The following is a 26,834-nucleotide window of genomic DNA, read 5'->3' on the forward strand; positions in this document are numbered from 1 at the left end:
TCTCATCGCTCTCGCCGTAAAAATCGACGAAGATACCCTGGTTCCGGTCTCAACCCACTGACTAGCATCCCCACGGATGAACCCATGCAACTGGGCAGGTTCCGTCTCTCCCCTGAGGAACGTCAACGCCGGCTGAGGGAAGGGCGGTGCTTCTACTGCGGTCAGTTGGGTCATTCCGTGAGCAACTGTCATGTCAAAGTTGCTGGGAGCAAGGGCACGGGAGAGGTGAGTCGGAATTTCATTAAGGAAGACCCTACACGGGTTCTTCCTAAAGTGCCAGTATGCTCTCCTGATCAAGAAATTCATACACCTGTATTAATTGACTCTGGTTTTGACGCTAACTTACTTAACTCCCTCCTCGTTAGACGTATGCACCTTAGAACCTTTCAAATAAAACGCCACCGCAACACCTATGCTGCAGACGGCAGTTTTATGGGCAAGATCACTCACCGCACTCAAACACTCACATTGACATTTCCTGATTCTCACTCGGAACGCATTAGTTTTCATGTTTTTGATGCCATGAATCATGACCTTATCTTAGGGAACCCATGGTTGAAATTACATAACCCCCACATTGACTGGTCCTCTGGGCAGGTTATGTCATGGGGCAGCAATTGCGGCCGGAACTGTTTCAAGCCGCCATGTGATGTTCAGGGCTATGTTTCTAAGGACAATCCACAGACCCCATCTGGGGATCCTGATTTATCTCAAGTGCCCACCTGTTACCAGGATATTAAAGACCTTTTTTCCAAGTCCAAGGCCAAATCCCTTCCATCCCACAGACCTTATGACTGTGCTGTTGACTTGCTGCCTGGAACCACACCCCCACGAGGGAGGTTGTTCTCTCTTTCAGGGCCGGAACACATGGCCATGAAGGAGTACGTGGAAGAATCACTGGCAGCCGGGATCATGAGCCCATCTTCATCCCTTGTGGGAGCAGGATTTTTCTTTGTGGACAAAAAGGACAAGACCCTGTGACCCTGTATCGATTATCGGGGTCTCAACAAGATAACTGTAAAAAACAGGTACCCTCTTCCTCTTATCTCCACCGCGTTTGAGTTCATGGAGGGAGCCAAGATTTTCACCAAACTGGACTTAAGAAATGCATATCATCTAGTCAGGATAAGGGAGGGGGATGAATGGAAAACAGCATTCAACACACCAACGGGACATTGAGTATTCGGTAATGCCTTTTGGACTTACTAACGCTCCAGCTGTTTTCCAAAACCTCGTCAATGATGTCCTGCGTGACATGTTAAATATTTATGTTTTTGTCTATTTGGACGACATTTTGATATTCGGATGAGGAGACTCACATTATTCATGTCCGCTCTGTATTGCAGCAGTTACTGCAGAATCAACTATATGTCAAGGCTGAGAAATGTGAGTTCCACAAGGCGTCTGTTTCTTTTCTGGGTTTCGTCCTGGCTCAAGGTGAAGTCAAAATTTACCCTTGCAAAGTCGAGGCAGTTATTAATTGGTCTACTCCCACGTCACGCAAAGATGTACAAAGGTTCTTAGGGTTCGCAAACTTCTACAGAAAATTCATCAGAAATTTCAGTTCTATAGCCTCTCCTTTGCATGATCTTACCTCGCCACACAAACTTTTTGTATGGAACCCGCTTTGTCAGGCAGCTTTTCAAAAACTTAAATCGAGCTTTACCTCCGCTCCCATCCTTACTTTGCCAGATCTCAAACAGCAGTTTGTGGTAGAAGTCGATGCGTCTGATGCCAGAATAGGAGCAGTGCTCTCCCAGAAATCTCTCAAGGATGATAAATTACATCCTTGTGCTTTTCTCTCAAAAAAACTGACGCCAGCTGAGAAAAATTATGACATTGGTGACCGTGAACTGCTAGCAGTCAAGGTGGCTTTGATGGAGTGGAGGCACTGGCTAGAGGGGGCACAGACTCCGTTTTTAGTATGGACATGATCTTAGCTCGCTCCCAGGTTCGTTGGGCCCTTCCCCATCACAAAGCTCATCAACCCTGTCACCGTGAAGCTGAGGCTCCCAAGGTCAATGCGGGTCCACCCTGCTTTTCACGTCAGCCTACTCAAGCCAGCCCGGGAGTCCCCTCTGGTCCCACCTCCCAGGCCCCCTCCTCCCCCCCGGTTTGTGGATGGGGGCCCTGTCTTCTCTGTGAAGCGGCTGTTGTCGTCTCGTCGGAGGGGGAGGGGGTTTCAATATCTGGTGGACTGGGAGGGCTATGGGCCTGAGGAACGTTCATAGATGCCGTCTGCGTTTATCATGGATGATTCGCTCATTCGGGACTTCCCGCTTGCGCATCCAGGGGCCCCGGGGCCGTCTGGGGCCGGCCGTTAAGGGGTGGGGCGGCTACTGTCATGGGTGTGTGTTCCGGGTTTTGTCTTCCCCCTTGTTTTCACACACACCTGCTCCTGTGAGCATCGTTCACCCTAATTACCCCTTGTATTTAACCTCGTGTCTCATTCCCTCTCGTCGCCAATTCGTTGTACCTTGTCGTCGCGTTCCAGCATTCCTTGTTTCCACGTCACAGACTCACAGTAAGATTTGACCCTGTTCCGATTATCGACCTCGCCTCTTTGCCTCATGTTTTTGGATACTGTTGCCTTTCTTGGATTGCTTGCCTGTGTACCGACCTATGCCTGTCTATTAAACCTCTCTTTTTGGAAACTGTCCATTTGTTTTGGAGTTGTGCATTTTTGGGTCCTATCCTCTGTTCCGTTCATGACAGAGAGGTCTTTTTCCCATTTTGCAATTGGTAAGTGTATTCAATTAGAATTAAATTGTATAGTTTTGAAAGTCCTTTTTTGTTTTGTGAGAGTAGTTGCACTATTTTCTTAACAAAAACGGGTGGTTGTAAAGTACTTATACGAGTTGGGACTCTTTTAAGGATTGCTGTTCTTATTTTATAGTATTGAAGGAAATTACCACCTCTAATTTGAAATTCTTGGAGTAAATTTTCACATGACATGAATGCATTATTTTTGAACAGGTGATGTAGGCGGTCAATTGCACTTTGTTCCCCTGCGCTGTAGTAAAGGGGTATTTTGTTAATCTAAAAATTGGGATTATGCCAGATTGGGGAGAAATGATAGGGTGCTGTCTGAGATTGTGCAGTCTCTAGACTTTTCCACCAGGCTGATAATATGGGTGCAATAATCGGATTCTTGAGAGAATTGTGGCGTTTGAGACTAAACGCAGCTCAATTCTCAGTAGAAATTCCGTTCTTGTACTGAGCAGCCAGAGCAGAGAGTGTACTGCTTTTATGTCATGATAAATGTAATGATCTGTGGTCATAGAGGCCAAGTGGAAGCAATTAGACTGCAGTTTTTACTTAGCGTACCTATTTTTTTTCTTGCACACACAGACTTTATACCAGTCCTCCCCTTATTTTTTTATTTTTTTAAATTGCTCTTGTGCGGTTGCTTGATCTGTTCCTCTAGCTGCATCTTTCCTCCTCCAATCTGACACTGTGGGCACAGAGTTAGGGGGAGAAGAAAATGTTCCTGTAAAGATGACAAGATGTAAGCCGGATCAGGGGGGATGGCGTTTCTGTGAAAGTGCGACAGCTGGTCTAAAAGACTATGTGAAGGAAAAAATGGGGCATTGTAGGGACTGAATATGACAAACATAGAAGACAAGAGGAATCTTAGCGCTGTAATAAAATGTCCTTCCTTTTATTTAATGTATTCTATTTTTAGATTTGTTAGTTTTAAGGTGCTGCTCTCTGGGATCAGTAATGTGTTTTTACACTTTTTTTTTTGTATCAACATCAAGGTCAAAGTCATTAAAGGGTTATTGAGATCTTGTTCATGTTAATGACGCAGACATTCAAAGTTTTAACAGGGAGTGTTATTCATATTCATAATGTTACCAACACTGATATTTTGATTAGAAGAATTTTATTTTCAACTTCATCAGCCTACATTAAAAGCCTCTGGATCTGCTCTTTTTATTTAGTGAAATGCATTTAGACTAATGCGTATTGTATCACAGGAAATGTTAATTTGACACTTGAATCTTTTTGTGCTTTGAAACTTTTTTTAATTCTCTGTCATTGACACACACATGCAAACCCCCACCTTGACCCAAACGCAAAAGAAAGCCTGGTGGTAACTGTCTTACCATCTTGAGTGTGTGTGTTTAGAAGTAAATGTATTGGATTGGATTGCCTGAGAAGATGGATGATGTTACTCCAAACCTCCAAATCAGATGTTAACATTGATCTCATTGTTGTGATGTGCCAGATTCCCGAGCGGACCGTGCTGACAGACGGAAATTGTTCAGACACTACACTGTGGGCTCTTATGACAGCTTTGATGCCTCCAGGTAAGCCCTTACAAAGTCATCTTGTGAAATTACCTTGATTTCAATTTTGCACTTAGATACTCGTCAACCTTTGCAGGCTTTCAGAGATTTCCCTTTAACGTTTTGGAGGCTGTTACAGATGTCAAATGTATTTTAAATTTGATTGATTGAGGTTGCAATCATCAGGCAAGTGCATGTGCAATACAAAATACAAGCTTTTCCTTTTTAGCTCAGTGAAGAACTTAATGAAAAGTGGCATTCAATCCTAAGCATTTCACAATGTGTGCCTAAGTTCCTTTACTTTGCTGTCTTGTTCACTGCAGTCAAATTCACTGTTGTGTGCGTGTGTGTGTGTGTGTGTGTGTGTGTGTGTTTGTGAAAGAAAAAGTGTAAGCTTAACAGTTTTGTATTATGGTGGATCAGTTGATGTATTAATTCCAAGTTGACTTATTTAAGGACAGCAATGTATACTCAATACAAGCCAAGTATACTTAGTAACATAGCTAGTAGTATAACCTAAATATAATGCCAATGTACTTAAAAAGATAATTTATAGCCAATGATTACCACTTCCATTTCAGTGGAATCAATTCACTCCACTCTATGTACAGTATTTTCCTTCACCCACTCATTCATACAATATTCACAAAGTTTGATAAAGATCGGAGGAATGGACATTAGTTATGGCCAATTTGCTGTAAGCCCTTGCAAAGACTTAATGATGACCATGTTTTTCCAACCGATCTTGCATAAACTTTAGACTTATGTATGTCGCACCCCTAAATCTGCAAACTTTGGCGTTGATTGAGTGAAGGAGAGAATGACTTTTTATCAGTTCACGCAAATTCATTAAAAATTAATCTGCAATTTATTAAAAATTCATCTGAATGTATGGTTTTTAGTAGGGGCGTCCCTATCCGATCTTTGAGATCCGAAATCTGTCCGATGTCAGCAAAAAAACAAGGATCGGATCGGACTGGATCTAAAATCTCCCATTTTACCAGTCTTACTCTACACAAGCAGTCCATTCTATCCTCTGCTCTAGCACTTCTATGCAGCAGAGCCCACGTGATCACAGCAACAGGTTGCTAAGGTGCTGGCATAGTAGCAAGGCGTAATGGAGTGAATGTTACTTATCTGGTAAGCGGTGTGGCGTGGCCTGTCAAAGTTCGTAAATTTGGGCCTTATTAACAGCACTATCGTGGCGTATTGATTAGAAATTACATTTTATGACCCGGTTCCTGGTCAGGGAGGGTCGGAGAGATTTGGACGTAGTCTGTTTCTTTATGGCTGCATATATTCGCTTAAAATATTGAAAACCGTGTATCATTTTCAATTATTATCAATTATATGTGACTCTGTGCTGGTCTATCACATAAAATCCCAACAAAATACATTCAAGTTTGTGATTCTAAGGTCACAAAATGTGGAAAAGTTCAAGGGGTACGTATGAATACTTCTTCAAGGTACTGTACAGTATGTGGTGGCAAACAGCAGCTACATCTCTACTCACTCATGAAAATTAGTGAGTAAATTATCAGCAAGCCATCGTTAACATATCCAGTAGCGCAATTTAGTTATTCTGCTATTGTCCCAGTTGATGAAGGGGTAATGACACTACTTGAAAATGATCAACACAAAACATAATGCCAATGACATAAAATCATGGTGGGTAATACTAACTCTATCATCATTATTCAGTAAACAAATTAATTTGCACTATTCTTTGAATGAGTTTCATTTAAACACTGGAAGAGGTAAATTGCTGTAATTACCTAAATGACTGAAAGATCTAAACTTAGAAATCCTCAGGCTGAGTCCCTTTTGACGAAAGCTCACCACATGTAAGTATGTTCAAGAAAAGCCACAAGAAAGAACATGTTTTTGAAAAACGGTTTTATGAATAAGGTCTTGCTAATATAGTGGCACTTGCATTCAATATTTTGGACCACTTATCGCTTTCAGGGTCACAGGCTCCCATGTGATTTAGAGCGAGGCACAGTGGACACCTTCGAATAATCACGTCAATCATAGGACCGACACATAGAACCAAACAACCATTCACAACTCCTATGCAGAGGCACCGTGAGGGGTGAAAAGTGATGACAAATTATAACGGCCAATGATTGACTGGACTGTATTACATACAAACAGTATTTTCAATTTTCGACATTGAAGTGGTGGGGCCCAGAGTGATATTTCCCTGGCAGCACCTCTGCTCACAGGCACATCTAGTATTTAGCCACTTGAGAGTCTTCAATTAACATTCATATTTTTGGACTGTGAGAAGAGAATCCTTGACGCGTTGGCCACCTTTGGCTATTCTTTCACTTCACACGTATGTAAATGAGAATAATCTTAAAAATATATTGCATTTTATCTTAAATTATTGCTATAGTGTAAGAAAAAAAATCACAATATGATTTTTGTCCTTTATTATGACTTTTCATATTTGTAAACATAACAAAGTATTGGTTGTTAATACACAGTACAGCGTCGTCGTGGTCAGCCTCACAGTCGAGAGTCCCGAGTTCATATCCCGTCTGCATGTTTGCATGTTCTTTCCGAGCTTGCTTGGGTTTTCTCAAAAACATGCATGGTAGGTTAATTAAATAATCAAAATTGTCCATAGGTGTGAATGTGAGGATGAATTGTTGTTTGTTTGCATGTGCTCTCTGATTGGCTGGCAACCAGGCCAGGGTCTACCCAAAGTCTGCCGGGATAGGCTCCAGCTCGCCGCAACCCATGAGGACAAGAATTAATGATGCATTAAATCATGGATGGATGTTTTTTTTAATGCTTAAAATACACTTTGATCTGGTCAAATGTCGACCGATTGATGAGTAAATGTTTTTGGGGTATTCCTCGAGCAGCTTCTCTTCCATTGCCCTTGACATTGGACTAGTGCGCTGGCAATTGGTCTTTGTTGCCTGCATGGGGCTGAATCCTGAAAGACAGAGGTGGACAGACAGGGGAGACAGATGTTATTTTTTCTACATGATGAATCAGTTCTGTGCTGACAGTGCCGATGATGCTGTTGACAGAGGGCCTATTAAAAAGTCACATGCCGCAGATTAATCAATGCAGATGAATGCTCTATTTAATTTTTTTGCAGAGGTTTGGAATCCTTGTCCACAATGGCTAATAGTCAAGTTCAGCAAATGTATTTCCTTGCTGAACAATCTCCCACCCCTCCCATTGTGCAGCCCAGATGCTGGATTTCCTGGGGTAAACTCGCACTTCATCCTCACAGTCTGTCAGCCAGCTTTTCCCTCATCGAGAGAGTCCCATTCCTTTAACCCGACCACCCACCCCACCCCCTGCCGTCACTTGTTGAAAAAGATTACATTGTAGATAAATTGTCAGGCTCGCATTGCATGCTGCAGTGCACTGACCTATTGAAGCTGTCAGATTCGGGTGGCTGAAGGTGTGTGTGTGTGTGTGCGTGCGTGCGTGCGCGCGCACGTGTGTGTGTGTGTGTAAGGGAATGCTGTGAGATAACCTTCTGTGTGTCAACAGTGCGGGCCTCCTTCCTCTCCAGACAGATCGTGTTGCTAGGGGAACAGTGGCTAGGATTGCATCTCTCGCTCGCTCTCTGTCTCTCTCTCTTTGTCTCTGTCTGTCTGACCGTGTGTATTCAGTGTAATCCTTGGATGCAATATAGCTCGAATAATGAACACCTATGCCTAGTAGAGCACACTTGGCCTGTCATACTCTTCCACAACTGGTTCTTTGGCAGCTCTTTTTCACCACACCGGATTGACCATGGTGACAGATGGGACATACCCATTGCAGGAGGCCAAAATATTTTCAATAAAAGGCAACATTAGAGGGGGAAACTTGAGGAAATATTCATGTAAGGCAGTAGTGCTATTCCACCAAGTGGATAATTTGGAGAGAAATATATAGGGGACCTGGGTCTACAAATGCCCCACTGGATGAAGAATTCAGTTTACGGACAACATTTTCGTAGAAATATTGCCTCGGTTTATGTACTATGCTTCGTTTCACAAACAGTGACAGTATCGACACGGAAGGCTCAGTTGTGCTTTTTCTCCTACCGCATCAACATCGTATTTGAGGTATCTTTGTTGTTTGTGCTAAATTAGCCAAATTAGCTAAATTAGTATGGCTCCAAAGAAACTAAAACATGCTAGCAAACGTGTTACAGTATTTGGAAGCCTAATCATTTTACTGTTGAAAACAAGAAGGAAGTAGTATAACATGAAAATTGGATGTTCCTGTTTGTGTTCTTGCTGTCCGGTTGGTTTGGCAAAAAATACCTTCTGTACTATTGTTACAAACAAAGAGGAAAATTAAAGCAGCCGATGTGGCTGAAGGACTGACTGTTTTGACAAAGCAACGACCTCAAATTATAGAAGAGGTAGAAATTTTGTTTCATTCTTTGGTGTGGATGAATGAAAAAGAGCTTGCTGGTGTCAGTGTTACTGAGGCTATGTAATGCAAAAAGGCTAAGACTTTACAAAGTGATTCACTAGTGAGCAAGCTTTCTTATTTCGTCATAATAAAGTGTTTTCACATTCTGGGGTAGGAATGGATTAATTCATTTATTAATTTATTTATTAGAGGTGGAGTTAGTCATGTTTCAAACTGTTAGCAAGATTTTAATGTAGCCTCACTTCACCCCAACCCTCCCCCCCACATCTCTGACCAAAGCCACACCCCTGACTAACAATAATGTGCACGAGACGAACGTTTACCCTTGTTATGTCTCCAGAGCTGTCTATTTCCTTCTTTTTAACTTTTGTTGCTAACCAGCACTAAATAAAAAGTCCGTGTGAGACTGCGGGTGGTGCCCACATGTGTGTGCACGAGGAAATGACTGACACACTATTCGGTCACATCTTATGTCTCTTCAGTCTCTGATCGGCTGTTCCTGTCGCGGTGGGGCAAGTTTTAAAATAATAATTAGAATTAAATTAGAGGCCTAAAATGGGGCTAGAGAAGGAAGATTTTTCAGAAGATAATTTTAATAATACTCTACTATCAGGTCATACAGACATGTTTAACATATATGACAAAGTCTTTGTTTTTTTGTTTTTTTAACTGCAAGCTCCACCTTAAGTTCTTGAAGTGAGCTTCCACTGAAGTTCAAATTAAGCAGCCACATTTTATACAACTTAGGGGAAAAGCAGACAAACTGATTTTTTTTCATGGTTTTGGTGATAGTTGGTACATTTTTCACTGTGACAAATGAAGGTTAAAGTTGACACCATGCAGTTAGCATGTTCTTTGTAGTGACTAGTAAAACAAGACATAACAAACGACAGGGAATTGAACTGGCAGACATCACTCCTCAGGATTTATTGGAATCAATTAACCGATTAGTCGGTGAGTTAAATGCAGACGGTCGTAAATGAGGCTCATGCATCTTTACACGCACGCTCACGTGCACACACTGTAACAGTCTCCGAGTGCGAAGTGGCGCACACATCACGTTGGCGCTCCATCTACATCAAGCCCGTCTTCCAACCGACGAGCTGCTTCAGCTTTCCATCTGCTTGAGCCGTGAGCCGCTCACACCCAGCCTAATGTCGCCTCCCCTGGAGCGCGCAGACCGACATCGCTGGCAGGAGCCTCCGCAGAGGCAGCAGCAAGAGCGGGGGTAACCGCGGCAACAAGACCGCTTCTCCGCGCAGGAGGCGATAGGGAGCAGCGGCGAAAGAAGGGAGGGCAGGGAGCGAGGGAGGCACGTCGTCTTCGTCGTCTTGACTTTTGTGTGTGTGTGTGTGTGTGTGTATGTGTGTGCGTGCGTGCGTGTATATTTTGGCTCGTCTCTTTTCTGGAGATGCTGTCGCCGGGCTGCCGGGGCCACTGTCATACCGTGTGATATACACAGAGCACGCTGGGGTGGGGTGGGGTCGGGGTTGCCCTGCCCCGGCCGGACTCGCTCTCCTCCAGCATGAACCTCCACTCGGCCAGGGCGTCCGTGGCCATGCTGCGAATGATGGGCTGTGCTAACGGCCGCTCTGCTCGGCATCTTCTCCACAGCGACTGCGTGGTGGACGAGAAGACGGTGGTACTCCAGAAGAAGGAGAATGAAGGATTTGGCTTCGTCCTACGAGGGGCAAAAGGTAATTGACACGCTTCTCTGAATTGAATCAGACCATTATTTTCAGCATTCCCCTCAAATCACCCACTCATGACAACAGTCAGAGTTCCACATTCGATCATATGATGACAGCCTACTTTTTGAGCTGTGTAGTATGTTATAGTAGTTTGACTCATCTAGGAATGCAGGTTTGGGAGTACATGGAGTGTATTCTCATTTTGGATTTTAAAGCTGAAACTTTATTTGTAATGGGATTTCTTAGGGTGCAGTTTGAGGAAGATTCCCTCGAAATGTTTTCACATTTCACCACCTTTCAGGGCTGTCATAACATTCCGCAAATCCCTCTTTTTCCAGTTTTGAGTTGGATGCACCTTGCAGAAAGCACCAGCATCTCTCCTGAGCACAGCATGAATTGTCTGTGATGTGAGTGGCCTCACCAGGCTGTTTGATATTTCACCAAGCCTTGAGATTGGCTCTAAAAACAGAGTTAGGACTGCTGCATCAGTTTCTATGACAATTCTCATCATGTCATAATCCACGTTATGTTTCACGACAATGTTGAGCGATTGGTCTATGCTGCAGCTATGTCAAGAGATAAATTTAGTGTTTCAAACTCCCATCTTTAAAGCACAGAAAGAAAGGAGTAGATAGAGATGAACGAAGAGGGAAGAGAGAATTGGCTTGAGAAACAAGAGGAATATTCTAGTCATTCTGACACACGCTGCCATCACCTTGGGGAACTGACCCAGCTGTGCTTATCCTGCAAGGGGGGTGAACACCCATACACAAAACACACGAACATACACTCATGCTTGAGCTGTCACATAGGCTTACATCCTCGTTTGTTCTCTGCTATTCTGCTATTCTTTGCTCCCTGTCCTTCTCCTATCCTTTTTGACTGCTTTGTCCATATCTCACTGTCACCCTCACAGAAGGACACCTAAACATACTCCTCCCAATCATGCAAGACTCACACATGCTTATGGGCTGTCTTTTTTTTTTCAGTAGGATGACTTATAGGAAGTGTCACATGTCGCCATTCCAGCCACAATATTTTCTAACCTCCCCAAGAGCAAGCAACAGATGCAACCGTGTGTGGAAAAAAGAAGCAACACAAACTCAGCTAAAACCGAATTAATGACAGGTCAAAGGGAAGTTGCTCATGAAACAAAACTCCTTTTGTGGTGTGTAGTGCACTTTTAATGTCGGGGGGGTTAGGTTCCTTCATACATAACCGTACTCAGTAGACTACTTTTTTACAACACATAGCCACTCATCAGTGTAGAGACTTTCTAATGACTTGAGTCTATTTTGATTAGCCGCAAATTTCATGGTAATTATCGTTTTAAGGCTGCTTTTTATTTTCCAAACCTCTTTCAATGCTGTTGTTCAATCGAGTTGAATTTCAAATTATTATTTAAATTATATGAATTAAAGTTGTTTTTGTTCAAAACACACATGATAAAGAATGTATTATAATATCATTAGAGGAACTGGCATCTGACCACACCATTATGGTTAGTTTCCCAAGCTAATGAGCTCCAACCTGAGCTGTATTTAATGAGCTGTATTAAATATTCTGCCTTTACAAATATATAATAATGCTCACTTTTGAATGACACTCTCAGATGGGTATTAATTTAACAATATTTATTATTTTGACTGTAGAACAGCACTGTAACCAGGCACAGAGCCACAGAATAGCACAGTGGCTGACTGTTTAGCACAGAGGTGTCAAACTCAAATTGGGGACAAGTGGGCCAAAATAAAAAATTGGGACAACGTCGCAGGCCAAACTCAATATTTAATGAAAAATCACTGCGATGTGCATGTTTCCCTTCTCTGCAGAAATGTAGCGTTAAGTTTATCATATGACAACAAACTTAAGTTTTGCTTAAACACTGTATCTGGAATAAACAAACTTTAATATTATAAACACGAGAAATCAAATTTGTGATAAAAGACATCAGTGGTATTTGTTTGTTATTTTGTATTTAAATAGATAACAGGAATTCTTCTGTCTCTCCATGTTCTATTTAGCTATCTCCAACTACCCTTCTTTTTGATGTAAATCTTTTTTCAAAGGCCAACAACAAAACAACCCCAAAAAAGAAGAATGTCCTTCAATAAAAATCCAAACTTCAAACTATTAACAGTCCCTGCCTAGGAGTTGATAAAGGACAGCATTAAAAAAAAAACCAATTCAATTACCGTATTTTCACGACCATAGGGTGCACCGTATTAAAAGGCCCATTCTCCGTTACGGGGTCTATTTCTGTATTTAACACATACATAAGGCGCACCGTATTATTGGGCGCAGGCATGGTAAAACATACGCTAGCTTAAAACATACAACAAACATGCATGCACGCTAAAACAATGTTTTTAAAAAGGCAGCGGGAGCAAAACTGAGTTCGGTTTTACTCTATTGAAGCATTTAACAATGTAATCACGTTATTTTTTGATCAACCCTCATCCACAAATTCATCAAAGTCCTCATCTTGTGTATCCGAAATGAACAGCTGGGCAAGTTCTCAATCAAACACGGCAGGTTCGAGTCAGTCTCGTTGCCGTGCAGCTCCTCAGAAATGATGCCGGCTTTTACGAAAGCTCGAACAACAGTGCAAGCAGGCACGTTAGCCCAAGCATCCACAATCCATTCACAAATTGTGGCGTTACTCGCCCGGCGCTTCCTCCTAGTCTTAGTAAAACTGTGTTCGCCATTTGTCATCCATCGCTTCCACGCCGCTCGCAACTTCACTTTAAACGCCCTGTTTACACCGATGTCCAGCGGTTGGAGTTCCTTAGTCAAGAATGATGGCTAGCTTCTTCATTTGCACTCAGTCGAATGGTGACTTGAGACGCTTCTCCCGGCTGTTCTTTGCTCATTAATCCATTGCTCGAGTTGGTCTTCAAACTCGGGCCACTTCGCCTTGAAGCCAAATCAGCTTCGTCTTCTTGACTTGGTGAAGCTCGTTTTCCTGCTTCCTCCACTTACGAACCATGGATTCGTTGATCTTGAATTCTCTCGGGGCTGCTCCCATGTTCCTCCGCGTAACTGATAGCTTGCAGTTTAAACTCTGCTTCGTAAGCGTGTCTCTTCTAGGTGCCATTTTCGGGGGTCCTTAGCCAAACCGATATTGTTTTGCACAATAGACACCCCGGCGCTATATGGGCTTTAGCGTCCTCCTTCACGCACCCTTCCCCTGTCATCAGCCACGTCCGCTTTTCCTCTGTGTAAGTCAAGCGGAGTGCTCATCACACAACAACATTTATAGATGTTGGAACTCGGTGCACACATAAGGCGTGCCGCATTATAAGGCGCCCCGTCCATTTTGGAGAAAATGTAAGACTTTTAAGTGCGCCTTATTGTTATATTCACACACTACAAACAGGTCTGTCTTTTACTTTAGTGAACAGACAATCTGCCTCCCACCTGTCTTGGAAGTTAACTGTTTTCCATCTTTCCATTTTTGGGAAGGGGAAGTGTAAATATGCTCAAGGAGACTGATAGCATAGTTGCTAACGACTGCAACAGAAAGGGAAGGGGCGCTCGCCGGTCTAGACCGATGGGCCAACACGCGAGCAAAGCATTCTGGGATTTGGAATATTAGAGCAGTATGAGCTATATAGTGGCGGGCCAGCTCTAATACACATTTGATATGGTCTTGCGGGCCAAGTATAATTACATCGTGGGCCTGAGTTTTAACATATATGGTTTAGCACATCCGCCTCACAGTTCAAAGGTCGTAGGTTCGAATCTGGGCTACGGCCTAACTGTGTGCATGTTCTCCCTGTGCCTGCATGGGTTTTATCCAGTTAGCCTACTCCAGTTCCCTCCCAAAATCCCAAAACATGCATGCTAGGTTAATTGGATACTCTTAAATTATCCTTAGGTGTGAATGGTTGTTTGTCTCTATGTGTTCTGCGATTGGCTGGCGATCAGTTTAGGGTGTACCCCACTTCTCGCCCAAAGTCTACTGGGATATACTCCAATACACCCACGACCCTCATGAATATAAGCAGTACAGCGAATGGATGGATGGCCATAATGCTTAATGTGTATAGGCAACTATAAAACAAGGGAATAATTAAGGAACCTATACATTATAATACTATATTGCTTAAAATTCAGGGTAGTAGAATTATCAAATACATACTGAATGTATCAGTTTCTTGCAATTAAGGTAACAAGTGTACTAAGTACAAGATTCACAACCTTCTGTATTACTAGTCTGACAGTGCATATTTAGCTCAGCAACACGAGTTTATTTTCTAATGAAATATCAAGGACTTGGAAAAACAGCAAAACAGACTTTTAATCATCAATGTCATTTAAAAAAAAAACTAAATTATTGTTAATATATTACAAGAGCTGCAGTCTGCAATCATGGTGGTTGGTAGAAAATAGATTCATAAACATCTAAATCCAGAGATTTTACTCTTCTTGACTGACAGGTAGAACTCTGAGATTGCTCAGTCCGTCATCATCCATGACAAGATACTGTATATCAAGATACACTGGATATAAAGTCTGGGATGGGTAACTTACACATCTGTGAAGGCACCATTAATGCTGAAAGGTATTAATGGTCCAGGTTTTGGAGAAACATGCTGCCATCCAAGCAACGTCTTTTTGGACGCCCCTGCTTATTTCAGCAAGACAATGCCAAACCACATTCTGCACGTGTTCCAACAGCGTGGCTTCGTAGTAAAAGAGTGCTCTTACTAGACTGGCCTGCAGTCCAGACCAGTCTCCCATTGAAAATCTGTGGCGTATTATGAAGCGTAAAATACGACAACAGAGACCATCACGCAAGAATGGGAAAGTATTCCACCGACAAAGCTTCAACAATTACTGTCCTCAGTTCCCAAACGTTTATTGAATGTTGTTTAAAGAAAAGGGGATGTAAGACAGTGGTAAACATGACCCGTCCCAGCTTTTTTGGAACTTGTTGCAGTTCATGCTTATTTGCTAAAAAGAATAAAGTTTATCAGTTTGAACATTAAATATCTTGTCTTTGTAGTGTATTCAATTAAATATAGGTTGAACATGATTTGCAAATCATTGCATTCTGTTTTTATTTGTGTTTAACACAAGGTCCCAACTTCATTGGAATTGGGCTTGTAAAAATATCTGCTTCAGTGTACAATAAACACTTTACACAAACAATATACAATAAGTAATTACTCACATTTGGCATCTACACACAGCAACAAACGTGTGGGAGTAGATGTAATCCGTAACTGAAAAGTTCGACTGCATGAACGATTGTAGCTGCACTGGGAGAAGCAAAAATTAAAAACGTTGACTTTCATCATGCTTGGCATGAGGTGCATTCAAAGACCGCTCACACCATAGAACATTCCACACTCAAACAGTGACTGCACTATCTAAACAATCTGGGCTCTCTAAAAGTGTGGAGGGGAAACGCTTCTTGCTGCTCTTTAGCAACATTCCGCCCATGAAAGCAATGCAACCTTGGCCAAGAAAATTTTGCAACAAAAACCTATACGATGCGGGTGGCTTGGCTCCACCCCAGCTATTCCTATTATTTTGACTCCCTTATGGAGCTGAAATAACAAAATCAATGGATTTTGCAAGTGGTCATATTAATATTTCCCATTTTGTCCCTGTTTCCTGCAAAGCGGATACACCCATTGAGGAGTTTACTCCCACCCCGGCCTTCCCAGCTCTGCAGTATCTGGAGTCAGTAGACGAGGGGGGCGTGGCATGGCAGGCGGGGCTCAGGACGGGGGACTTCCTCATCGAGGTAAGAGCTGCTAAACCTCTTTTTTTGCTCTGTTTACAGTGCAATTGGTTCGCAAAACTTTGATTTATCTGGGCAGATGGAATGGGTGGGGAAATGTTTGCTTTCAATGTAATAATTTAAATAACTAAAAAAGCATTTGGGATCTCTTTGTGGTTATTGTTGTCGGTAATTCAGGATGTTACTCTATTGTTCATATATTTTTGTATAATTGTGTTAGCAAAGTAATAACTCTTGTAGTAAAATACCCTTGGTGGTTTCTTTGCTAACCGGTGTTCAATCCCCGGCCCCGCCTGTGTGGAGTTTGCATGTTCTCCCCGTGCCTGCGTGGGTTTTCTCCGGGCACTCCAGTTTCCTCCCACATCCCAAAAACATGCATGGTAGGTTAATTGAAGTCTCTAAATTGCCCCTAGGTGTGAATGTGAGTGCGTATGGTTGTTTGTTTATGTGTGCCCTGCGATTGGCTGGCAACCAGTTCAGGGTGTACCCCGCCTCCTGCCCGATGATAGCTGAGATAGGCTCCAGCACTCCCGCGACCCTTGTGAGGATAAACGGCTCAGAAAATGGATAGATGGATGGGTTTCTTTGCTATTCTGCTGGGTTTACATATAGTTTGTTTCCACGATATCATGTCCTATCCTAAGTTATCCCACTTTTGCTTATCAACTAAAGAAAAGTCTTTAGAGCATACTAAGACATAGTAATATATTCATCTTGAATCATGTCAGTTTTTTTTTGTGTGCGATTGATTCTGGTGTGTAGGCCAGCTTTTTACCAAAAAATTAATTTCTAATAGCATATTAGACCAATGCAAATGTGTGTAACAATTCTTGAAAAGATCGTGTTAAGAGTACAGAATCCAATTATCACACACTTGCTAATGTTTTCCACCACATTCCCATTGCTCAGAAGAAAATGAAGAAAAGGTGATTGAAATGGAAATGCAGTAGTCTGCTTTTAAAGATTTTTGCAGGTTGGTGACAACAAAATTAGTTACTTGCCTGTGAGTGACCTGCAAAAATATGTAATGTTATTTGTTTGGGTCTCGCATTAGCTTAGTTTACTGTCACCTGATCACTCACAATGCTGTCCTAACTAACTAAGTTTAAGTTGTTGTTTGTTTGGCTTTCCAGGATAAACGGTACTTTTGTTGACATTTATAAAACTTTATTTTAGCACCACCAGTATTATTAAACCCTACTGGGTCAATTTTGATTAAATGACAAATGACATTTATTCTCACAGATTCAAAATACCGTAATTTCTCGTGTATAATGCGCACCAATGTATAATAGGCACCCCCAAAGTTGACCTCAAAATTCTGGAAAACCCTTCTACCTATGTATAATGCATTTTTACAATGATTTTGCTTCTACCCATATGATAAAAACATGAAGTATTATCTGTATTTTGTTAATTTTTGTCAAATAATTATTCTGAAGTTAAGCACTTTATTTGAACAGGTAATACTTTATTTTTATTTACTTGCTCTTATTTTGAAATTCACAGCCCTACTTTTATTTAGTGAATGAGAAAACATACAGTTGTGCTCATATGTTTGATTACCCAGGCAGAATTTGTAAGACGGGTACAATTCTTTAAAGAAAACATGATGGGCCAGGCGAAACACATTTAGTTTTATTTTAATGGGATTCAAATTAAACTGTCAAGGATTTCAGAAAAGCATTATCATCAAACAAAACTTAACCACAAAGAAATTAATGATGGTTGTTGTTCAGTCATCAGTTGTATTTATAAAAAAATAAATAAATAAATAAAAAATAAAGTAAAAAAATTCCACTAATCCTGCCAGGATATGTAAATTTATGAGCACAACTGTACATATTATGCAGTCATACGTAGCCCTGTCATATTGGAATGAAAGTGTAGGCTATACCTTTTTCAAAGCCTCTAGGTGACACTGGCATATTAGAATGAAAGTGCACACTTTCTCATAACCTCTAGGTGGCGATGGCATATTGAAATGAACGTGTACCACTTTTTCATAACCTCTAGATGGCGGCATACATTTATAAAATGGGAAAGTCTTTTTCATTTTCTCCTGTACCTATGTATAATGCGCACCATTGATTTTTGGCATTTTTTTTTGGGGGGGGGGGGGGGGGGGGGAATGTGCATTATACACGAGAAATTACGGTCATTCAAAAGTTAATCTTTTTTTGTTGACGATATTTGTGGAAATAAGAAGTTTTGTTGTTCCAATTGTGTACTTTTTAAGTGTAGAACCTTTGTTTGTGATTGTTTATTTAATAACAAAAACAAGAAGTAGAATTTTATTTAAAGGCACCTTTCAGGACACTCAAGGTCAACGTAGAGGACAATCAAAATCAAAACACGGTTGATATGTAATTAAAAATATACTGTAAAAATATATAAAATTGCAGCAGAATATCAGTGAGAACAACAATCACAATGAATAGGCCTTTCTAAAAAGCAGTGTTTTCAAACAAGTTTTAAAAATGGATAAAGAGTCCATTTTCCCAATGTCAGGAGGGAGGGAGCCCATGGTGGACAAACAGGATGTAGGCACGATGAGGCTGATGGAGGAAGCAGACCTAAGAGTTCGAGTGGGATTGTTGATGTGGAGGAGAGATATGAAGGCTATGGATGGCCATGAATGTATAGAGAATAATTTTATCGTCAGTGCGCTATTAGATTGGGAGCCAGTGGAGTCGCTGGAGAACAGGTGAGAAATGATTGGTGGATGGTGTTCTGGTGATGGTGCGGGCGGCAGCGTTCTGGACCAGTTGGAGTTTATGGATGAGTTTATGGGGAAAAGCAAAGAGGAGGAAATTGCAATAATCCGGACACGATGTGACCATTGAGTGGACCAAGATGGCGGCACTGTTTGGGTTGAGTGATAGACAGAGGCGGTTTATATTTCAGAGATGGAAATATGCTGACCGGATAATGTCATTGATTTGTGTTTGGAATGACAAGGTGCTGTCCAGGATGACACCCAGACTCTTAACATGAGAGGAGGGAGAAACAGAGGTGTTGTCTTTGGTGAGGGTGAAGCTGGGATGTTTAGCGAGGATGGGTTTGGGGCCATGACATGGGGACATGAGGAGAATCTCAGTTTTGTGACTGTTGAGTTTGAGGAAATTGAGGATAACCAGGATTTGATTTCCTGGAGACAGGCATGGAGGGATGAGGGTGGGAAGATGGAAGTGGGTTTGGATGACAAGTAGAGCTGGGTGTCATCTGTATAACAGTGGAAGTGGATGTTTGCGGAATATATGGCCAAGTGGGACAGTAGATAATAAACAAAACAATGGGGAACACTACAGGAGAGGGGAAGATGAGTGGGAAGAGAAAGTTTTCACCTAAATGAATTGAGCACAGTCAGAGATGTATGATTTGAACTAGTATAGGGGTGTGTCGGAAAAAACAATTGCAGCCAGCCTGGTTGAGGAGGCTGGTGTGGTGATTGTGATAATTTTGTGCGGTCGGAGGGAATGTCCTAGTTTTGATCACGTCTGGAAAGTTACACAGAGCATAATTGAAGGAGAATTGAATATTTGTCGCCCTACGGTTTTCCTCTCTATCGCCTCAAAATCAGTACTACCAGGTACAAGTTCAAGTACATGTGGTCTGCCTCTGTTCAAGTGAACATTTGGGTAACGTTACCTGGAGCTTATCACTGGTCAAGCAGATTCATCATAACTGTGTCATTGTGTCATCTTTCCAGGATACGCAGCTCCATCCATCCATGCATCCATCCATCCATTTCCCTCCTCTTATCCGGTATCAGGTCGCAGGTGCTCAGCAACTAATGATAAAATAATAATAAACAAATAAACAATAAAAGTAAAACAATAAACATTAGCTTATCTTTTTCCTGTGCTTTAGCTCTGGATACTGGAGTACTCCACAGTCTCCACTTTGTTGACTGCAATACTGTGGCAACAGCCACATGATGAGAAGTAAATACAGGAGACCCTGATTCTCTGCTATTGTTGTGGTTTGCACCAAACCAAAGCGAGTATAGACAAATTGACTTGTGCTGTGCAGTGGAAAGGAGGCACAAAGAGTACCTAATATACTGTATGCCTAGCCTTTATCAAGACAACAGTGCCGAAACAAAAAAAATCAGGATAGGGTAACTTTAAAATTATTATTTTTTTTTTTCATAAAAACAAAAAATGATTTAGTCATACACATATTTCTACAGATAAAAAACTACATAATAATAATCCATTGCTTAATCTGTACTGGTTAGCACGTTTGCCTCACAGTTCAGATGTCAAATCTGTGTGGAGTTCTCACGTTCGTCTGGTGTTTGAGGGCGTTTTCTCCGGGTACTCCAGCTTCCTCCTACGCTCCAAAAACATGCATGTTAGTTTAGTTGAAGATTCTCCATAGGTGTAAATGTGAGTGTGAATGGTTGTTTGTTTACATGTTGGCTGCCAAACAGTTCAGGGTGTACCGCACCTCTCGCCCAGAGTCAGCTGGGATAGGCTTTCAACACACCCATGACCCTAGTGAGAATAAGCAGTACAGAAAATGGATGGATGGATTTGTAATACAAGATAAGATAACCTTTATTAGTCCCACAGTGGGATAATTTCCATCACTTCAGTAACAAAATATAAAATAAATAGCATGAAAGACATCTGTACAAGTACATTCAAAAAATAGAAATCGAAACTAATGACCATGCATAAACTATCTAAGTCAATATATCAGCAATGTTATTTGTTTGTTTGAATAATAGAGTGCTGAGTATTAATGTTGACGTCTGAGATCTGATTAATGTGATTAAATAGACTTTTTTTTTTAACCAAGGTTCAAAATAGAATTAGTATGGGCGAATTTTAATGATGGCACGTCAAAGTCTCATATACTTTGATTCAGGCTGCAATAAAAACACTCAATTACAATTATAGAGTCATCATTATGTTGTGCAATTTAACAGCATGCAAAATTATTTTTATACTATTACATAATATACTGTACTAACTGTCCTGCGGTGATGTTCTTGACAAAATTTGGAAAATGTGGAAATTCAGACAAATATGGACAATTTGTTCTGGAAGTGAATTTCTGCAGGTTGGCAGCTCTAGGTTTGCATCTGCATCTTGGCTCACGCTTTAACCAGATACATGTGTGTGTGTGTGTGTGTGTGTGTGTGTGTATATATATATATACACGCACATACACAAACACACACACACATAGATATAGGGCCGGCAGAGTGGTCGACTGGTTAGCACATCTGCCTCACAGTTCTGGACCCGGGTTCAAATCCAGCCTGTGTGGGTTTTCTGCGGGTACTCCGTTTTCCTCCCACATTCAAAAAAACAATCATTGAAGACTTTACATTGTCAGTAGGTGTGACAGTAGGTTGTTTTTTTTATGTGCCCTGCGATTGGCTGGCGACCAATTCAGGGTGTACCCTGCCTCCCGCCCGAAGTCAGTTTGAGATAGGCGCCAGCACACCCGAGTGAGGATAAGTGGTTCAGAATTTTTTTGTATTAATTAATAATTATATATATATATATACACACACACACATATATATGAATGTGTGTGTGTGTGTGTGTGTGCGTGTGTGTGTGTGTTTCTGTGTCATTTTACACTTCAGACTATGTGAGTTCCAGGATGCACTTGCCTGGAAACAATGAGTCCAAGCCCTGGAACAATGAGTCCTTGCAATTTATCATCACTGAGTACAGCTACAGTAATCCTCTGCTATCTGACTGTCCCGCTATAGTGCAGATTGTAAAATATATTTGTGTTATCCATTGCTCTTGCTCTCTCTCAATATATTATGTAACAGCCTGCTGTGATAGCAAATTAGTTTGGAGGATATATTTTCCCAAACACTGTCATGATAAACGATGGTATTTGTTTTTTTTATACCACTAATATAATATTAGAGAACATAATAATTAAAGTATATCCTTTTTTAGATCAACTGACTTTCAGTTCTAAAGAACATTGGCATTATGTAGAACAATAAATTAAATATCTTAGATAAATAAAAAATATAAATATATCAGACTCGGGCTTTATTTGCAAAAATTGCACTTAAACAAATATTAAACATTTGGCACATCGTTATAGAGTCATTAGCCCACTGGAGAGGCCCAAAACATGTCTTAAAGCCTTCCAAATTCAAATGAATAAAAATAAAAATTAAAAAAAACATGTATGTACTAGAAAGCAGTTAGGCTTTGACACTATTATTATATCAGATGCCTTTCTTCTTTTCCTTTCGGCTTGTCCCGTTAGGGGTCGCACAGCGTGTCATCCTTTTCCATGTGAGCCTATCTCCTGCATCCTCCTCTCGAACACCAACTGCCCTCATGTCTTTCCTCACGACATCCATCAACCTTCTCTTTGGTCTTCCTCTAGCTCTCCTGCCTTGCAGCTCCATCCTCAGCACCCTTCGACCAATATAGTCACTTTTTCTCCTCTGGACGTGTCCAAACCATTGAAGTCCGCTCTCTCTAACTTTGTCTCCAAAACATTGAACCTCGGCTGTCCCTCTGATGAGCTCATTTCTAATTTTATCCAACCTGGTCACTCCGAGAGCGAACCTCACCATCTTCATTTCCGCCACCTCCAGCTCTGTTTCCTGTTGTCTCTTCAGTGCCACTGTCTCTAATCCGTACGTCATGGCTGGCCTCACCACTGTCTTATAAACTTTGCAGAGACTCTTCTGTCACATAATACACCTGACACTTATGGTTGTGTGATATTTAAGTTTTTCTTTTTTAATCAATCTGCAAAAATTTAAACCCGTTTTTTTCTGTCAATATGGGGTGCTGTGAGTACATTAATGAGGAAAAAAATTAACAATGATTTTAGCAAATGGCTGAAATATAACAAAGAGTGAAAAATTTAAGGGGCTCTGAATACTTTCGTACCAACTGTATCTTCTGTCTTGTATACAGTTTTCTTTCTTTGTTATATTAGGGTTCGGCATAAAGAATCAAGAACCAATTGGAACCGTGACTAACATGTCGGGTCTCCCGGCACCATTCAAATTTAAAAAATCAGATTCCCAGTTTCAATGCCTACAGTTCGCCAACGACAAAAAAGAAGCGGCGAAAACCAACGAAGAAGAACGTTCATGAAGACGTACTTGTGCCCAACACCAGTGCCGAACAAAAGTGTTAACTATGTTAAAATAAATGACCAGTATGGTAAAGTAATTTATTAAGCCTTACATGATTAGGATTCCCCTTCCCCGTCTTTAATAGTTTTAAGCATATATATATATATATCAGTGTACGTCTTTCTCTTTTTCATAACTTCAGGTGCATGATGATGGCTCACGTATACGCGCTGCTCCTCGTGCGTGAAGCCTTTCTTCACCCAAGCCCTTTTGATTATTTCTTCTTCACACCTTTAGCTGGAGAGCTTCACTACAATCGACCGTGGAGGTGCATCATTAAAAGGGCAGGGGTCGAGCATTCGATGGGTCCTCTCAATACGGAGCGCAAAAGTCGGGGGTAGCTCCAGCTTCTTTAGGAGAAGGGACAAAAGTGGCAATGGACACCACCCTGTCTTCCGCCCCCTCTTGTACACCATGAAGACGTACATTGTCGTGTCTTGCTCGTCCTTCTTGATCTATCAGCCATTCCTCCAGCCTTTTCTACAGCTTAATTATATCACGTTGCCTCCTCAATGCACTGAACACGCCCCTCTGTTCCGACAATACGTATTTCTACACCGTCATTTTAGATTTCGTCCTTTATGTCCTTCAGGGTTTCCGTGCTTTCCTTGCAAAACTCCATTATCTCCTGCAGAGCCGTCACCTACTCAGACATTTTATCAGGCACTTGTGATATTTCAGGGGAATCTGTTGTGAGATCTGTAGCCTCCGCCTCACGTGTAGCACCTGTTAGCTTTGATGTTCCTCGTCTTCGTCCATGTTAAAACCAGCAGTGCAAGTTGACTTTTTCGCTTTTTCGCTTTTGTCCAGATGCCATATATTGTAATGTCACTGTTATTTTTTTAGTCTTTCCTTGTATTTATTGTATGAATGTTGTGGTGTTATGTGCTGTATAATTTCTGCTGCCTCTTGGCTTATTTTATCTCTCAATAAGCTTTTACCTGGTTAAATAAAAGATAAATAAAATGTAAAATAAGGTCCGCCCTCAAGCTGCTGGACTGTGATGTGAGACCTTTACCTGTCAATCAAATGACGCAGAAAATGAGTTCGCTGAAGTCAACTTCTACCTGAATAATTACGTGTGCCACTGGCAAATGGCAAATAAACAGTTAACTTTTCCATATATACAGTGGGTACAGAAAGTATTCAGACCCCTTTAAAATGTTCACTCTTTTTTTATATTGCAGCCATTTGCTAAAATCATTTTAAGTTCATTTTTCCCAAATTAATGTACACACAGCACCCCATATTGACAGAAAAAAATGTAATTGTTGAAGATTTTGCAGATTTGTTAAAAAAGAAAAACTGAAATATCACACAGCCATAAGTATTCAGACTCTTTGCTTAGTATTTAGTAGAAGCACCCTTTTGAGCTAATACAGCCATGAGTCTTTTTGGGAATGATCCAACAGGTTTTTCACACCTGGATTTGGGGATCCTCTGCCATTCCTCCTTGCAGATCCTCTCCAGTTCTGTCAGGTTGGATGGTGAACATTGGTGGACAGCCATTTTCAGGTTTCTCCAGAGATGCTCAATTGGTTTTAAGTCAGGGCTGTGGCTGGGCCATTCAAGAACAGTCCAGAGTTGTTCTGAAGTCACTCCTTCGTTATTTTAGCTGTGTGCTTAGGGTCATTGTCTTGTTGGAAGGTGACCCTTCGGCCCAGTCTGAGGTTCTGAGCACTCTGGAGAAGGTTTTCGTCCAGGATATCCCTGTACTTGGCCGCATTCATCTTTCCTTCGATTGCAACCAATCATCCTGTCCCTGCAGCTGAAAAACACCCCCACAGCATGATGCTGCCACCACCATGCTTCACTGTTGGGACTGTATGGGACAGGTAAGAAGAAGAAGAAGAAGAAGAATCATCTTTTATTGTCATGAACATGCATGCATGCACACGAAATTTGTTCTCTGCATTTAACCCATCACAGTGAACACATACACATGTTAGTGGAACACACTGGAGCAGGGGGCAGCTGAAGCGCCCGGGGAGCATTTCGGGGTATCAGTGTCTTGCTCAAGGACACCACAGCCTAATGAGGAGTTCCTGGTTTTCTTCACACATACCGCTTAGAATTAAGGCCAAAAAGTTCTATATTGGTCTCATCAGACCAGAGAATCTTATTTCTCACCATCTTGGTGTCCTTCAGGTGTTTGTTTGTTTTTTAGCAAACTCCATACGGGCTTTCATGTGTCTTGCACTGAGGAGAGGCTTCCGTCGGGCCAGTCTGCCATAAAACCCCGGCTGGTGGAGTGATGGTTCACTTTCTAGAACTTTCTCCCATCTCCCGACTGCATCTCTGGAGCTCAGCCACAGTGATCTTTGGGTTCTTCTTAACTCTCTCACCATGGCTCTTCTCCCCCGATTGCTCAGTTTGGCCGGATGGCCAGCTCTAGGAAGTGTTCTGATCATCCCAAACGTCTTCCATTTAAGGATTATGGAGGCCACTGTGCTTGAATGCAGCAGAATATTTTTTTGTAACCTTGGCCAGATCTGTGCCTTGCCACATTTATGTCTCTGAGTGCTTCAGGCGGTTCCTTTGACCTGATGAGTCTCATTTGCTCTGACATGCACTGTGAGCTGTAAGGTCTTATATAGACAGGTGTTTGGCTTTCCTAATCAAGTCCAATCAGTATAATCAAAGACAGCTGGACTCCAATGAAGGTAAAGAACAATCTCAAGGATGAGCAGAAGAAATGGACAGCACCCAAGTTAAATATATGAGTGTCACAGGAAAGGGTCTGAATACTTATGGCCGTGTGATATTTCAGTTTTTCTTTAATAAATCTGCAAAGATTTCAACAATTCCGTTTTTTTTCTGTCAATATGGGGTGGTGTGTGTACATTGAGGGGAAAAAACAAACACGATTTTAGCAAATGGCTGCAATATAACAAAGAGTGAAAAATTTAAGGGGGTCTCAATACTTTCCGTACCCAGTGTATGTACAGTTGTGCACATAAGTTTGCATACCCTGGCAGAATTTGTGAAATATTTTTTTGTTTTTGTTTTTTGTTTTTTTAAATATGACTGAACAACAACCATCATTAATTTATTTGCGGTTATGTTTTGTTTAATGATAATGCTTTTCTGAAATGCTTGACCGTTTAATTTGAATCCCGTTAAAATAAAATTAAATGTGTTTTGCATGGTCCTTCATGTTTTCTTTAAAGAATTGTACCCATCTTACAAATTCTGCCTTGGGAAATCAAATATGTGAGCACAACTGTGTGTTTTATAATTTACTAAATAAAAGTAGGGCTGTGAATTTCAAAATAAGAGCAAGTCAATAAAAATAAAGTATTACATGTTCAAATAATTTGCTTAACTTTGGAATAATTATTTAAAAAAACTAACAAAATACAGGTAATACTTCCTGTTTTGATCATATGGGTAGAAGCAAAATCATACATTGTAAAAATGCATTATACATAGGTAGAAGGGTTTTCCAGAATTTTGAGGTCAACTTTGGGGGTGCATATTATACATGGGTGCGCATTATACATGAGAAATTACGGTATGTACTGTACCTAATTTACAATTGATAGCATGTA

General features: G+C 41.3%; 1 protein-coding gene across 1 annotated transcript in view; it reads left to right on the forward strand.

The window, feature by feature from the left end:
• Positions 1–26,834, forward strand: part of LOC133474453 (SH3 and multiple ankyrin repeat domains protein 2-like) — a 282,765-nt gene that overhangs the window by 182,492 nt on the left and 73,439 nt on the right. Inside the window, exons 14-16 of the mRNA XM_061766190.1 lie at positions 4,232–4,313; positions 10,305–10,387; positions 16,015–16,139. Coding sequence (XP_061622174.1) covers positions 4,232–4,313; positions 10,305–10,387; positions 16,015–16,139 — 290 coding nt within the window. The remainder of the gene's footprint in view (positions 1–4,231; positions 4,314–10,304; positions 10,388–16,014; positions 16,140–26,834) is intronic.

The sequence above is a fragment of the Phyllopteryx taeniolatus genome, chromosome 2, assembly GCF_024500385.1.
Source record: "Phyllopteryx taeniolatus isolate TA_2022b chromosome 2, UOR_Ptae_1.2, whole genome shotgun sequence".
NCBI classification, from domain to species: Eukaryota; Metazoa; Chordata; class Actinopteri; order Syngnathiformes; family Syngnathidae; genus Phyllopteryx; species Phyllopteryx taeniolatus.